Source organism: Talpa occidentalis, unplaced genomic scaffold (assembly GCF_014898055.3).
Source record: "Talpa occidentalis isolate TD23 unplaced genomic scaffold, MPIMG_talOcc4v2.1 talOcc4.4, whole genome shotgun sequence".
Lineage (NCBI taxonomy): Eukaryota > Metazoa > Chordata > Mammalia > Eulipotyphla > Talpidae > Talpa > Talpa occidentalis.
The window spans coordinates 112,714,850-112,731,347 of NW_023604295.1; the positions used below are offsets into that span (position 1 = coordinate 112,714,850).

General features: G+C 37.6%; 1 protein-coding gene and 1 long non-coding RNA gene across 17 annotated transcripts in view; one reads left to right on the plus strand and one right to left on the minus strand.

Annotated features, from left to right (window-relative positions):
• The window catches only part of UNC5D (unc-5 netrin receptor D), a 726,786-nt gene that overhangs the window by 621,341 nt on the left and 88,947 nt on the right, over positions 1–16,498 (plus strand). For 10 of the 16 annotated variants that reach the window (XM_054700868.1, XM_054700869.1, XM_054700865.1 and 7 more), the window contains 3 exons: positions 452–632; positions 1,502–1,669; positions 3,438–3,602. In XM_054700868.1, coding sequence (XP_054556843.1) covers positions 452–632; positions 1,502–1,669; positions 3,438–3,602 — 514 coding nt within the window. The remainder of the gene's footprint in view (positions 1–451; positions 633–1,501; positions 1,670–3,437; positions 3,603–16,498) is intronic. The other 6 variants (XM_054700876.1, XM_054700872.1, XM_054700874.1 and 3 more) reach the window with 2 other exon arrangements.
• On the minus strand, positions 3,312–14,610 carry LOC119257800 (uncharacterized). The gene is made up of 6 exons (XR_005128123.2): positions 14,512–14,610; positions 13,189–13,368; positions 11,417–11,486; positions 9,768–9,844; positions 5,657–5,741; positions 3,312–3,629 (listed from the first exon to the last, which is right to left on the minus strand). It is a non-coding gene; the product is annotated as an uncharacterized LOC119257800 (long non-coding RNA).

Here is a 16,498-nt window from a genome sequence, read left to right on the forward strand (position 1 = left end):
AGTTATTTAAATGCAGTCATATTGACTTGAAACCTTGTTTGACAATGTACTATTCCCTCAGCACAAAGCAGAAGTTCTGCATGTATGTGTGGATTTTCTGAGCTCTATTTTGAACCAGTTATTGAAACATCATCACCATCAGAATTGTAAAAATGAATTATACTGAAATGACCTAATTGCAGTCACCTCTTTTCTATTGCATATTTAGAAAATGGGTCAATTCAGTAGGATGTTTGTGTTCTTTTCCTACCTCCAGTTTATTGACTTGTGTATCAATTTCCAGAATACATCAACGTTATTTAAAAAGAATGGGTTATGGAAAAAGAAAAAAGATCATTACTCTCTTGCTATGTTAGTTATGTTTCTCTCCCATACTCCAGAACTGCTTGCCTCCGAATAGCAGTTTTTTTTTTTTTTCTAATGACTTGTAAATATTCCTTTCTTCTTATAGGTAGAATGGCTGAAAAATGAAGAGCCCATTGACTCTGAACAGGATGAGAACATTGACACGAGGGCTGACCACAATCTCATTATCAGGCAGGCACGGCTCTCAGACTCAGGGAATTATACCTGCATGGCAGCCAACATCGTGGCCAAGAGGAGGAGTCTGTCTGCCACAGTGGTGGTTTATGGTAAGACCAGCCCAAAAGCCAAGAGTGGATGGGGAGGATGGAAAGCAGAGAAGTTGAGGGATGTGTATTTTATTAACGCTTCAACATTGCCAGCTGTAGGACCTGGGTAGTCATTCCCCACAGTGCTCTCCTGCCTTCCCCCATGTGGCAGGTGAGCACACATCCCTGTTGCTTTTAATGTGTTTGATTTTCCACTCAATATTGGACTTCTGTGAGATAGTCTGGTGACATTTCCAATCTCTCTCTCTTAAAAATAATTTAATAAGTTGTTTACTTTCTTCTGTTGTATTTATATTTAAAAAGAATTGAGGTGGGCAACTTGTGCATCCCACCCCTCACAAAACCAACATCAACCCCATCTTCCTAAGTCCTGCTCTTGGTATTCCCTCTCCTTGCATAGAAATCCACCAAAAACAAACATTACTATTTGTTAATATCTCAGGTATTGTATAAAAGAAATCCCCAGCTATTTTGGTAAAGGCATCCCCTTCCACAATAGGAGGACCTTGGGAATTATTTTTGAAGCACTGAAAGTAATAGAAATTCATATGCTGATATTCTTTCTTTTTACGCTGGATTTTCAAGTGCTTTAGAGATATGTTGATGATTTCTTCCTGTTTTTTTTTAATAATTTCCCTGCAAAAAACAATCCTGTGTCCCTCCTAAAGCAAATGAGTAGACTGAGGCACAGAGATGAGGTAACCCCACTATTGCCTCACAATGAAGCAGCCAGTGGGGGTCCACATGGTCTTGGTCTCTTGGTCCCTGGATGCCCAACTCACAACACCTGGCACAGTGGCTTGCACATAGTAGGCAATCAGTAAAAACCTCTCTCCTTTTTTTCTCCCCTCCCCATTTTTCTCTCTCAGTGAATGGAGGCTGGTCTTCCTGGACAGAGTGGTCAGCCTGCAATGTTCGCTGTGGTAGAGGATGGCAGAAACGTTCCCGGACCTGCACCAACCCAGCTCCTCTCAATGGTGGGGCCTTTTGTGAGGGAATGTCAGTGCAGAAAATAACCTGCACTTCTCTCTGTCCTGGTGAGATATATGTAGATTCCCTTTTCCCTTCTGATCCACCAACAGTATTAAGCTGGTGTGAAGCAATTAATATAGCCTTCCTTCCCAAAGTTACCCTCTCCCCAGTGCTTAGAATGGGACCTTTGTCCAAAATGCTAATAATCAATAGCAAAGTGGGTGAAAAAAAACCTCTGTGCAGTGTTCGTGGGCATATTTTTTTTTTTTTGGTCATATACGGATGACCCTGGACACTCACCATCAATATACCAAATGCTTCAAAATAGTTTTATACTCCCAGTGTTTGGTTGGGCTGAGTCATTCCCTTCTCTCCTTGGGTTCTCCCATGTTGTGACATTCATTGGTACAATATCTAGCAGGGATGAAGTGAGTTGTCTATGAGCACATAGCAGGTACCAAAAATCCGACCCTTTCTTCTCAATTATCAGTCAACTAACATTTCCATCTCTAGCTTCGTATTTATTTTCAATACAATTTTCAGAGATTGTATAGTACCACAGCAGTTTATATTTCACATTTGGTTTATGCTTGCTTCCCTTTATGGATAGATGCATTTACCAAATATGTTTTTTTTTTTTAAGTTCTAAAACTGACTTTAAAGCAATTTATACAATGGGAAATGGATGAGTTCGGAGATGACTTTATTTATGGAAAGCATATCCTCCCATGGTGAAATAAATTGATCCTGGGTCTCATGCAGTATAAAATTTTAACTCCAAGGACACTGAGCTTGAGCCTTGTGTCTTTAAAATTTTGACTATATTTCCACACAAATTAAGGTGAGGTTCTCAGCAGCAGCATATTCTTGGAATTCCATTTTGAACTTGTATTTTTCAAACATTTATTGAGTGCCTACTATGTGCCAGGTACTGTGCAAAGTTCTAACACATGTGTGATGTCACTTAAGTCTGTGTTGTGAGTTGTTATTATCCCTTGGCTGAAATGGTAAAGTGAAGCTAAGTGACTTACCCGGGGTTGCTCAGCCAATAAGTTCACAGAAGCAAAACAAGGACTCAGACATTTTGCTTCAAATTCATTCATTTTGATACTGCCCTATTCTTGACTAATTGCTCTAGATTAAAAATTGAAATATCTTAAATAACCCACTTATGCATGGTTGGACTATTCCTCGGAGGTAATGGGACAATTGCCTCAAACATCTGCCATAATCTCTAGGGTTGACTTTTTTTAGTGGAATTAAATTCAGTTTGTTCATTTCTATACACAGCAGCAATCCATGACCCAAGAAATTCTATTTATGTAAGTCTTGGTATCTTGGGGTTTGAATGACCTGTTTTAGCTTAATACTATCAATATATATGGGTTTAACTTTTTATTGTTTAGGGGCTTTAGGGCTTAAAGATAGTTCATTCTACTCTCTGTTCTAACTGTCAACCCACAAAGAAGTGGTGATTACCAATGGTTACTGCATGTAGTTTATCTGTCCATCTAAGATGCACTTGGGCATGAAAGACTGGGAAAGAATGAATAATGACATTATTAGCCGACCCAGGGGCACTGGTAATTCAAATGCTTGCCTAAATTCAGTAATTGGGCTCATCCTGAAATAGCAAGAGAATTATACCACTGTTTTTGTTAGCTAATTTCTTTAGGAAAGAAACCTTGGAGAGAAGATAAATGAATATGATTTTATTTTTGTTGTGATGGTGATTTCTTTAAAATCCAGCTCTAAGAACAGCAGTCCTGGGGTGAATCTCCTGACAGCTCTCTAGTTCATTCTAATGATGGTTCCTCTTGTTTTCTTTTGAAGTGGATGGGAGCTGGGAAGTATGGAGTGAATGGTCGGTCTGCAGTCCAGAGTGTGAGCACTTGAGGATCCGAGAGTGCACCGCCCCGCCCCCGCGAAACGGGGGCAAATTCTGTGAAGGTCTAAGCCAAGAATCCGAAAACTGCACAGATGGACTCTGCATTCTAGGTAACACCTTCTGTGTCTTTCCATAATCTGAAAAGAAATGTGGCCATTCATTTGGTTAAATAAGTTAAAGGAAAATCACCAAAAGCAAAATGAAAAACATGGAAAAGTAGACAAGTACATTTTTTAAGTAGAGGTGGAGTTACGTTAAATATTTACTCAAAAAAAATAAATATTTGCTCATGGTAATTTCCATTTTGTGTATACATCTATATAATCTTACCTAACCAGGTAAGATTTTGAAATTAAACAAAATGTTTAAGGCTTTTTAGCTTAGCAATTCTTTTTTAATAGCCACCATTTATAGTTTGGTGAAACTGTGAGATGTTTAACCATATGCTGATTTTTCTCCCAAGAATTTTGTAGCATTATGAAACATTTTAACAATTTTCTGGGGCAAGGGCATGTATGGTGACTATTATCTTGTAAGTGGGGGTACAAGAAAGATACCTTCATGCCTTTGCATGAAGTCAGTCTGGCTGAGCAGGAAATGGAGTGTTTTCATTTCAAAACTCTGGAACCTTTGCTTTATTCCTGAGATTACATCACTGCCATCTCCAGGTAAGTGCCACTGTACGAGAGGATCAAACAGTGACATTAAGCTTCAATTTGGTGTTATCCTCTTGCTAACTTTGTGTTACTAAATAAGTAATTAGCTGCTTAACTTCTCTGACCGTAAGTAGAAATGATGTGGTTTATTCATGGTTATATTGTCAAAAAATCACGAACAAGCATATTTGAATATTCCATGATACAGAGTAGGCACTCTCTAAAGATTAATCCCATTCAGGTAAGCTAAGGTGCATTGATTTTGACTAGATCCTTAAAAAATAGGATATGCAGGGCATATTTATTCTGTAGAACTAGGTTGCCTATTGGAAAACATTCAATGCAAATAATGTAGCTCAATAGTTTGTTGCTTTTTATTTGGGAAGATGACAATATTAAGGCAGTAATCGAAGTTGAATGTATTTTTTCTGCAACAGTATGTGTGCCCTTAAAAGCAAGTATATCAAACATGCTAATTGCTGAATTTTCAAAATAAATTTACATGATGAATACATGAAATAAGGCATCTGCTAATGCCTTTATTTGCTCAATAGAATTACTCTTATCCTGTTGAAATCAAATATAAGGGACTGTAATAGAAGACAACCTAGCTACCACTTTCAGATGAAAGGACTGTGCCTCCTAATAATTATATTCTAACTATTTGTCTTTCTCCTTCCAAATAGTAGAGAAACTTAAACCTCTGCTATTGATTTTGTGTTAAGGATATGCACTTCTGACCATCCTTGACTATCAGAGTTTTCTTAATTATGATTTTTTTTTTGATAGTTAGAACTGTGAATTTGATACCTTCCAGTGAGCCATTGACAATATACTTTGCTTCTGGTTGAATTTTAGACAATCATAGTAATAACCTTCTCTATCAACCACCAATTAGATTTGCACTTAGGGAAAATCTGTGATTCTTGAAGACAATCATAATCATGTATTTGATAGTGATTCTTTGAGATAACAGGCATTCGTCAGTTGAGTAAAAAAGATTATTTAGAGGTGAAAAATATTCATCACTGAGAATGTGCTGTACAGTCTAGAACCAAATTCTAAAAATCTGAGATGCTATTAGGCAGGATTCTCCAAAGAAATAACAAAAGCAGTAGGATGCATGTGTGTACATGTATACCACACAGCTATATAAAAGAATTATTATAAGGTGTTGACTTAAGATTCTGACAAGTTGAAAACCTGCTGTACTTGATACCCCAGTTAAAAAAAAAAAAAAAAAAACTATTAGGAGAAGTCCCTCTTGCTTAGGGAGAGGCCGGTCTTCTACAGATAAGGCCCACCCACCCATACTATGGAGGCAAATCTGTTTTTCTCAGTCTGTCAATTTAAATGTCCATCTCATTCAAAAACACCCCCACAGAATCATGTTCTACCAAATATTTAAGCATTTGATGGCCCAGTCAGGTTGACTCATAAAAAATTAGTCATCACAGATACATAGGTGCTTGTGAAGTTTGGTTGCTTTAAGCAATTCATTGGCTTACCGAATGAACATCTCCTATGGGTGTTGACAATGTGTAGTTGTAGTCTCAGCCTGTGTAGTTTGATGAGTATTCTCTTTTCATTTTCCTGTAAACAATAAGGTTGAACACATTCTAAGCCATATTCACTGTTACATCCCTCACCACCACTCTGAGTTTAAAATGCTAAGTGAAACTTTTATGCAATTTATTCCTCTTCTATCCATTCCCCTATTCTCTCTTTTCTCTCTTCTAGTTAAAAGCCTCGGTCTTTCTAGCATTCTTTGCTTCCATAGTATACATATTCAAATGTCTGGCTTGATGGCTTCAGTGATAAAGCTTTGAGGGGAAAAAAAGCAGTATCTAATAAATTCACCTCTGTGATCTCAATCATGGGGAAGGTGTGTGTTTATAAGAACCCAACACCATGATGTATTCTGCCCTTTTAGACTAGAGTGGCTACCAATGTCAACAAAAATAACATTTTACCATCTTTGCAAGAAGCAGTGACCAGCAATCTAGTTAAATGATGCCAGTATCACTCTGTGGTTTGCTGTTGGAGTGCTCTTGGTGAAGCTAGCTGTGCTGTCAGGATACAACTCCAGTGAAGTCTGGACTTGATTAAAATAGCATTTGGTAACAGCTTTATGGAGCAGTAGCTTTGTGAAGGGTCTAGGTCATGTTACAGCTTGGGAATTTCCTTCATCCTAATAGTTTCCCTTTTCCCCAACTTCTCTTAGAGACTTAGCAATGACATTGCTTAGCTCTTGGATGACCTACAATTCAGGTTGTATTTAGCTTTCAACAAGGCATCTGAATTTCATTTGTTGCCCCCTGGCTTCATCTCTCCTATAGATGGAGCTGCTAGCTCTGAATGATCACTTTAATACTTCAGTGTGATGTTGCTTGGCTAGTTGTGACTACAGCAGAGAATCTGTGGTGTACTCTGTCAGAGATGACCACACCTAAATGCTCTCAACAAGAATATGAATGCCCTCAAGACTGGTAAGAGTAATATTAGGTAATTTTTGCCAAGACCAGTTAGTCCTGGTATCCGTATAGTAAGCATAGACATCCAATGCCTTTATGCTAGAACATGTGTATGCTAGAAAGATAATATGCTATGATCATATAGATACACATTTTTTAAACGTATATACCAGACATATAATTTTCTGGCCAATGTCCTTTCTCCTTGTTGAACTTAGCTGCCACAGTGCTCTGGGCATTGTGACCAAAGCTAAATAGCACACACATGCTACATCAACAGGAACAAAAGGGCAAAAATGGTGGCTATGTAGCTTGGTTCTGAGGAATATGTGAAGCCCCTGTTCTTTCTCCCTTTATTCCAGCAGATATAAAAACTAAGGGCTTTGGCTTGAGAAGATTAAATAGATCTGCTTCTGGGGGGATTAGTGCCTAGATGTGTAGTGAGACTAAAGCCAGAGAAATGCCAAGGGGCCTGAAAAAGAGAGGAAATCTTCAAGGCTGAGCTACCTGAGAGCTAATCCGTTCTTCTTGTCAAGATGTAAGATAGGTCAGTCCAACATTGACAGTTCAAAAACCAAAACACAGTAAAATAGTACTTTTTTTTTTTATCAATATACCCATCAGAAGTGAAAACAAAGTTTGAATTGACACTTCTGAATTGACACTTTAGAAACCGCATCAAGGATAAAGAAATCCCTGAGCTACAGCTAAATCTAGCCACATTGTCTATTGAATCATTTACTTCAATGACCTAAAGGAAGCACCTGAAAAGGTGAACCTGTAATCTTATCAAAGTAAAGGTTGCCTTGTTAAGCATTTCTCCTGGATCCTCTAAGCCTCATTATCCATTACAATAATTACCAGGGTCCCTTTCCTGTCTTCCCCCAGGGTGAGTAAAAGGATTTTCATTCTGGCGTAGGCTCAATAAAAGTCGTACTTTTTTTGCTGGTAGTTTACAGAATGCCTATTTTACATTTAGCGTTATAATGGATGGATGTCCCTTTACCAAAACAAAAATACATCATTTCCTTTCTTTGGTGAGAATCAGGAATCATACGTGACTCATTCTTAAACTTTTTGTTGGATAAGTTCACCTTTCAGAGCCAGCTGCACTGCACAATTGCATAAATATACTAAGGTATATAGCATAGCAAAGATCTGAAAATGACATCAGCAAGATAAAATGCTCGTACAATGCATCCTTAAATTGTCTGTCAGGAAGTCTCCTCCTGCTTGCTAATATTCCCTAATAGAGTTAATATTAAAACCCACTTAATTATATTCTATTTACAGGAGCACCTACTATATACTATGGACATAAAGATTTTCCTACAGATACCTGATAGTTGCCTTTCTGCATAACAATTGATTAATTCAGAGTTGCCTTCCTGTACACCACATAGCAAATGTGAATATTGCAGGCCCACAGGAGTAATAAGAATGTAGATAGATTTGGATACATATGGTGTCATTAACAGCTTAACAATGATCTCTCCCCCATGCCCCAGTAAGCATTTTCCCAATTTAAGACCAGTGAGTAACAAGCTTTAAAGAGACGAGGTAAAAGGGTTCACTTCGAAGATTCCATTGTGCTTAATTAAAAACAACAACAAAAAGTATCTTAGTGAAAGCACAGTTCTACAAAGCTTTAACTGTCATTTTTGTGCCTTGTGATAAGGCTTCATTTGAGTGCTGTATCATGAGTGGAACTGAGCATAAAGAGGATAAAGACCATAAAATTTCTCCCCTTTGTTATTCAGCCTCTATAGACTTCTCAACTTTTATGCCTTGTTAATAAGATAAAAACATCTGATTGTCTTTTCAACATAATCCCTCTTTCAAATGAGCATTGGCCTTCATCCAAAGGCACATGATAGATATGTATTTCCTAAGCCATTAAAAATATGTGCCTCTCTTATCAACCAGCTCAGAAACATACATTTTGCCATCCAGGAAATTTTCTATCACCATCTTCTCTATTTCCTCATGGACCTGTGCATAGTTGTAACAGAGTAATCTCGGTAAAATCCTTCCTCACTTAGAGAAATCAAGGCAGTTATTCTACCTGTTTTTCTCTTCCATCCATTGTTTCCTTCTCCTCTTCTCTCCTCCCCCTACATATTTCAACATGTACTTTTACAATCTGCTTACATTCTGTCAGTGAAATTGGACAGGAAGTACTATGTTGTGCTTTAGAAACATGATCTCTGGAAGATTGTTTATCTCCAGCACATCTTGTTAACTTGGTTCATTTTGTGAGAGGAATTGAAATAAAACACCTCCACTGTAAATAGGAGGGACTTTGAAATTAAATTTGGGCAGCTGGAGAGCAGGATACATTACCACCACATCCCATTACTTTAGCAAGAGAGGAAACAATACCCCAGGAAAACTAAACAAACAGATTTTTAAAACATTTCTTAAGCAAGTGAAATTTTAGCCATTGCAAAGAAGAAATATTTTGTAAATGTCATTCCCAGGAAGCACAGAGAAGGCAACCATTTTGAACTGAGAGTTGTCACTTGGTACAGAGATTGAACTTCCAGGAGCCCTGGTCAAGATGGGCCTGGGTTGATTTGGCATCAGAGTTGAAATGGTTTATTGTTGTTTTGAAAGATTAGAAATGGACATGAGCCTAGCACTGAGAGACTATAGGATTTGAACATTTATCCCATAGCTAAAGAGCAGGTTATCAGGCCTCTGGGGTCACATGGCACAAGTTTGAGTTTTGATTGCAAGTTTCTTAATTAGTTTGCCTCTAAAATAAGTTTTCTAGGGATCTTTTTGAGAAAGAAATGAGAGAATCCACTTAACATTCATGGTAAGCACTGCATTTGTATAAATAAATTTTGTGTATTCTAGTGAAGGGATTCCTGTGGCCAAACAAAAGGTGTATTCTGTGCCTGCAAAAGTATTAACAGGATAATATTTTAGATAGTTTGCTAAAACATACTCTAATATACTATGCCTAATGAAGTAAAATGCGTTTGTTACTAAAATTCATAAAAGACACAAATTGCATTCTTAATGCAAACCAGTTCTGAGCAGAAATCTGAGATATGCCAACTATTGTAGAAAAACAGTTTAGGAGGACCCTAACAATTCATGAGGTTTTGTAAACTCTATCTGAGCAAAGTATCAGTACCTTTTCCCGGAACTCCTGATTAATGGAATGAGCCACTCTTGATTTTTCCCAACTTCCTTTGTAGCAGGAATTTGGTCCTGAGAAGGAGACACAACAAAGTCATCCATATGGTCACTACCAGTTCCAGAATTCTATGATTCTAGCCACTAGTTGAATGTAATTCAATGGGATGATCCAGGAGACATGCCCTCACAACACTGAGAACAGGATCCATCCCTCCTTTTATAAAATGAACACATTCCGAAGACCTCATCAGAACATGTAATATTTATAAAGCAAATATAATTTGTCAACACGAACTCAAACATCTTTTCTCACTGAAAAAGAAATCCAGCATTCACACGACTGGACGACAGAGCAGTTGGTAGAGCTGAGGCTTGCCCGTCTGCACCCAGCTTCCCGGACGGATGGTGTTTGTGACCTGCCTGGCACTTCCCTTTCTCCACACCCCCAGAGTAGCCCTTCTGCCTTTAATTTTTTATGGTTAATAGATTTGGCTGTAATTACCCACATGTTCCTTCCAAGGTGTCTTCTAGTCAAGTAGTTTCCCATATTTAGGCTTCCTGTCATATAAAACAAACTATCCCCATTTCATTAGCCCTGTGAATTCCAAATTCTACTTCTGCAGTATATTTAATCAGGATTCCACAGTACAAAACCCTGGGCATGAAATATTAGTCTGGACTAGAAAAAGATTTAATGTCTGAGATCATAGAGTGGTCCAGCTATAAAAGAAATGGCAAGAACCCAATCAGGGAAGTGATTTAAAACTGAGTAATCTACTCCAGGACAAAATTCAGTGGCCTCTGGGGTGTGCTGAACTAAGAGAATTAATAGAGATAGAGAAAACTTCTTTGTTTTGATTATACCTTTTTTCCCTTAAATTACAATTGAAATACATGTGTCTTTTCAAGAGCATTGAGAAAGGTGATATATAAAATGAAGATGTTAACATCATCAGTGGCATTAGCATTAACCCTGGCCTTACCCTTTCTCCAGAGAAGTGTCAGTATTAGAAAAAGAAAAGACCTGGCCTTGTGTACATGTGTTTGGTAGAGGACAATGTTAGTGTTCAATGGAATGGAAAATTGCCATGATCATTTAGAAGGATATCATGGTGTGGTAGAAAGGGTTCTGAACCAGAAGTCTCAGGCTTTATTTAGTTCAGGTGTTTCATTAATTAGCATGTGACCTTGAGCAAAGCTCTCTGGAGCCTGTGCTTCATGGCCATATCCATAAAAGCGTGATGGTGTAAGCTTCATTGCAGTAAAACAAGTTGAAATCATTTTAACTTTACATCTTAAGTGTAGCTCATATGTGTATGCTTCTTTATGTGTATACTTATGCATTTTATACATTATATAAATACTTAATATCACTGGTATTTTCTCAAGGCCTGAAGGAAGAGACTAATGAAGTGATGTTATTCAAGGTCCTGTTACATATATATACACATATAAAATATGAAAATACGACTAATAGCAGTGCTTTTGGAATTTAGCCTATTTGAATAATTGTAATACATTCACACCTAAAATTAAACCATTTAGATGATTTTTGTGCAGAAGGGAGGGGGACAACTTTTAGATATGAAACAAATGCAACCCCCAAACATATGCTACGCCAAGAAAGCTGGTTTCCAGACTCACCTTGGAACTAAGTCAACAAATCAGGCATCTAGTATTCACTCCAGTCCCTTCACTGAGAAGCCACAGCATTCTGGGGATTCATACAGAACATAGGAAGTTTATGAACCCTGACTTTATAATGCTTGTAATTGAAATTACATACAAGGCTTAGCAGCACTGATTCATTCAACAGATATTTATCGAATACTTACTGTATATTCCATTTACTATTCTAGATACTGAGGATTGGTAGAGAACACATATATAGACTATGTTCAATTACCTTAGATAAATTTCTGCCTAACCTGATAACTAAAGGTTAAAAAAAAAAAAAAATCTTACAATCAAGGGATCATAATCTTTCTCTTTAGACAGTTGGTTATTTTTGTTGTTTTTTTTTTTTTTTTTTGCATGTGTAAGACAGGACTGATAACCTTACTATACTATATCAGTTGCTAAGTGCTCAGTAAACTTCATTATAATAATAATCATTACAAATCTCTCTACCTTATGCTTTATTATGAAACTGAAGGGACAACCCCGGAGACAGCAGGAAGCCACCAGCCTTTCTCAAGGCTGATGCTTACACTGATAGGATGTTTTTAAATAATTGCCTTAGGGTAAGGGAGGTGATAGTCATGACAGTAATGGATAGGATTATCCCTAAGCTTCAATTATAGACTTTGGATGTTTTTATTCAGTTTTGAACATGTGTGTGTGTATAATATGTACACACTATGTATTTCTATTGTGAATGGAAGAAAGGGAAGCAAAGCCAAATAATTCATAGGAGAAGAAAATCATTTGCATCTTTCCTTGAGCAGAGTTGCAAACATTGCATTTTATCAGTCTGAGGCCAGTTTCTGATAAGAAAGTCTTTGTAGGTACATGCTAACCGTGGTTTCTGTAAACCAAGGGCACATTTTACTTTGTGTAGTCATCATACAAACTAATACATATAGAACCAAAGGGAGCATACATAACAAAGATGACATGAAATCTAGAAATGGAAATGATTTTGCACAAAAATGAAATATGCAAATACCATTAGTGAGCATAGTTGTTATGGACAGTGAGTTTGTAGGAAATGCAGAGGACATTCCTAGGAGAAGATGTCAAATTTGAAAGAAGGAAAAGGTTGGGGGAGGGGGCGCGGGTTGAGTTGGTGGAGACTACAACTCCTAATGCACACTAAGCATGTGCTTTGGCTGAGGAGCAATCTGGAAGGTCATTGTCATCAGCAGTGATATCCATGGACCATCTGCTATAGAATCCATCTAATTTCTCCTAATTAACATGATGGGATCTTGAACAATTCATAGGTGAGAGATGTCAATTCAGTCTTAGAATTTCTCTAATTACTCAGATATCTCTGGGGAGACCAGTGATTTCTTGAACAGACATTAACAACTAGAAAACCCTAGGAGGAATCTCTACAAATGCCTTTTATGGACATGCTCAGAGCACATTTTAAGAGTCAATAGATCTTGTGATGGTCTATAGGATGGAAAGGGTTGGGGGGCAGGAAGCAAGAATTTAACACAATAACATGTGGGAGTAAATGTTTCTAAACTGTAATTTCTGAGAAGGGTCTTCTAAAAATCAGTGAGAATGCTAAGCTAAAAAGGCTAAAAAATTAGATATAGACCGTTTTATGTGTTTTGTTTTTTTGTGTGTATAATCATTGCGAGAATTTTAAGGTATATACTCTAAAGAGGTGATGGTTGTTTTTCTGCACGTTCTACTGTCTAAAAGGATGCATGTTTTATACCCAGAGAATAGAACAGACTCACCACTTGTCATCTTCAGTGTCTGCCTGACAGACACATCACAGTGGTGTTACCAATGCAAAGCAGGCTTCCTGTTTACCTAATTATCTGCCAGTGCTAATACAAGGCAGAGCTGCCAGGTCCTGGGATTTCTTACAGCCTTGGATAGCATTCAGCGGACAGAACACAGGTCCTTAATTATTTCTGGTTATGGAGAAGAAGGAAAGCAAGAATAAATGAAACACAGTAATTATCATTAACTTCAACTACTTTTCTAGCAATCAGTAAATAGTCAAGTAGATAGATTTCAATTTCATACCCTTCTCCCCCACTCCTGATTTCTGTGATTTTCTGGTTGTGGTGCCAATTATTTATGAATTAATCATTTAAATATGATTTACATGCTAGGGACCCATACTGACAGTGATAACAAAATATAAAATCAAATGAACACTTATGAAGTCATTAATTTGTGGAATGAAAATTTCTACATTGTATTTTTAATGGCTGGGGTAAAAATGAACTGTCCAGAGAAGGGAGAGATCCTTGCAAATGGAGTACTCACCAAAGATTTCATGAAGGAATAAGAAATTAGGTGTGCCTTGGAGACAGGACATTCTTATGCAGAAGGCTTATCCATTGGAGAAAGGCAACTGAAGGAAAGACTACAGCACAGGCAAAGGCACTGAGGTGAGCCTGGAGAGTTAATGGATTGTACTAGAATGCAAATTTGTCATATTTGATGTTGTGGTACCAGTTAATAGAAGATTGGAAAGACAGGCAGAGCAGTTGGCCATGACTCAGAGGTGATGGAAAATCGTGATAGATTACTTTGTGCTGATTCCATGAATAAGGAAATAGCAGAGAAAATTGACTATTCCTGAGACTTCAGAGTCAGCAATGAAGTAATTTAAGATTACAAAGAATGTAGAGGGTAAATAAAAATAAACAGCTACCATGTTTTTTTATTGGATGAAAAAGATTTCAAAGGATATACTCAATGAAGAGGGAAACAGTAATTGTCTTTGGAGGTAGAAATATAGAAAATGACTGGTTTTGTGCATAAAGAATGATAAACATGAACTCTTGTGACATGTTTGAGTAGCTGCCTGGGAGAAGAGCTGCTGATGGGGCTTACTGTCCTGGTGTCTTTCACTCCCTATTGAGTGGTTCCATGACTGAGTCCATGAATACCTATGGTATTCAACATAATTTCACCACCAAAATACTACTCTTAATGTTGTTATAAATACAAATCTAGGTATTCAACCTATGCATAGTATTCAAAACCCATAGGTCAAAGAGCAGCCCCTGTCCAATCAGTCTGTGGGTTGGAATAGAACCCACCTGTCCAGGTACCATCTCCTCAGACCCACTCTCTTCAAACCCAGCTTATGGGCTGTTTGCAGTTGGCCAAACTTGTTCCCTGGCAGAGAAAGGATAAGGCTGGATGTGGGTGGGTGGATGAGAGGGTAGGGGTGCAGCTATAAATAATGTCTAAGAACAATGGATACCATGGAAATGTTTTGGCAGCAAAGCATGTAACAAAGGAAGCAAAAAAATTAAAGGTAGAAAGGAAATGAATCACTACCAAAAGTAGAAAGATAGATTTCTTTCATGTAAATATATACCTCTATACACATAAATAGTGATAGCAATATTTGCAAAGACAAAAAGCAATTACTGTGGAACAATATATAAAAGACAACTCTGTATATTTTTATAGTAATGGATCATTTTTATCAATTTCATGGAGTTTCCTGCTTTTTATATATAAGCATATATGTGTACACATAATCTTACATATATAAAATCATGAAGGAGTGAAATCCTAGATTTGTATATATAACTTAACATTAAAAGTAGTATTTTGGTGGAAAATTATGTTTTTGTCTTTTCACTTACCTGTATATTGTTAATTTTGGGATTCAGTAGCTATTGTGTAGTAACTTTGTAAATAATAAGAATGATTTTAAAGGAAAATATAACTTGAGATGTTAAAACTTTGGAATTTTTAGCTTGTAACTGTAACACAGACTTAAGAGGAGTTTTTGTAATTACTTATCAATTTCCATTTACCCAGAAATTACCTCTCAGAGTCAAGTCAGACTGTGGGAAAGGAGTGTGATTTTTTTCCTACCTAAAACTCAGCTACCACTGGCAGCAAAATTTTATTCTGCTTTTTGCAGACTACAGGAGGGAAACATGTGGGCCTATTTGGATACCATAACTACCCCAAAGTATCTTAGGGGAGCAGACTGAGTTGAGGACACAGAGCCCCAGATTTGTTGCCAGGAAGTGGTGGTACCTTCATCAATCACAAAAATATATACCTCAATCAAGAGCTCTGGAGTGGTGCCCAGCATAGGTATATTCTTTTAAAACTCCTCAGGGGAGTCTAATCTGTAGCCGACATTAAGAACCAAGGTCATACTGGATCAATTTTGTAAGGGACCATTCACACAGTGTCAGAAGTAAAATGGAAAGTGAAGAGGACTTGGTTGCCCAAGGCCAAATGGATGTGTGACCCAGAGACTTGTGAGAAAATGATCCTGCCAACAGAATGGAAGAACATGGAGTGTAGGTGAGCATTCCTTGCAAAAGATAGTGAGGGTCGTGATCACCCTTTTTCTTGTGTATGTTAGAAAAAGCTCTGATCAAACATTTCAAGCTGGGGATATGCTCTGATAGCTGTTCGTTTTTAGGATACTGGTATTACCCAAAGGCCAATTTTGATGCTGATTCCAGGACACTTAATCTTTCTTCATCTCCATGAGAGGATTCACACTGACACACAAGATGTGCTGGGCTCAGCACAGCATCCTGTGGTGGAGCAGTGGACCCTGGAGTAGCATTTACTCTGCATTTAGGAAATTGTTTCAATCAGGTTTGTGTGGAATCCTGTGAGTGTTACTGTGTAGATTTATAGTGGGTGAGAGCTGAGGAGACCAAAGAGGTCTTCCAGTCCTTGCCCTTCTTTTTCCATTACCAGGAAGCTGAAGTTTTGACCTTTGCCCTTGGCCTCATAAAGCAGAGACCAGGAATGGACATGAGTTTAAGTCACATTCAAGTACCTTGAAATTCACTAGACTTTCTAATTTGGATTTGTGACATGTCTGCAAGCAATTGCGCAAAGTCTTTCTTTTACTCTAAAGAAGTATTATGATCATTTTCATATCATTTCAAAATTATAATATTGATTAGCTACCACTTATTGATGCTGAGCATGTGCTAGCCCTTCCCCACATGGCTTCACCTTTATCATCTGATTCTCAGTTCTAGTCTTCAAGGCTGTCATTTTTGCCCATTTTACTGTGGAGAACACTGAGGTCAC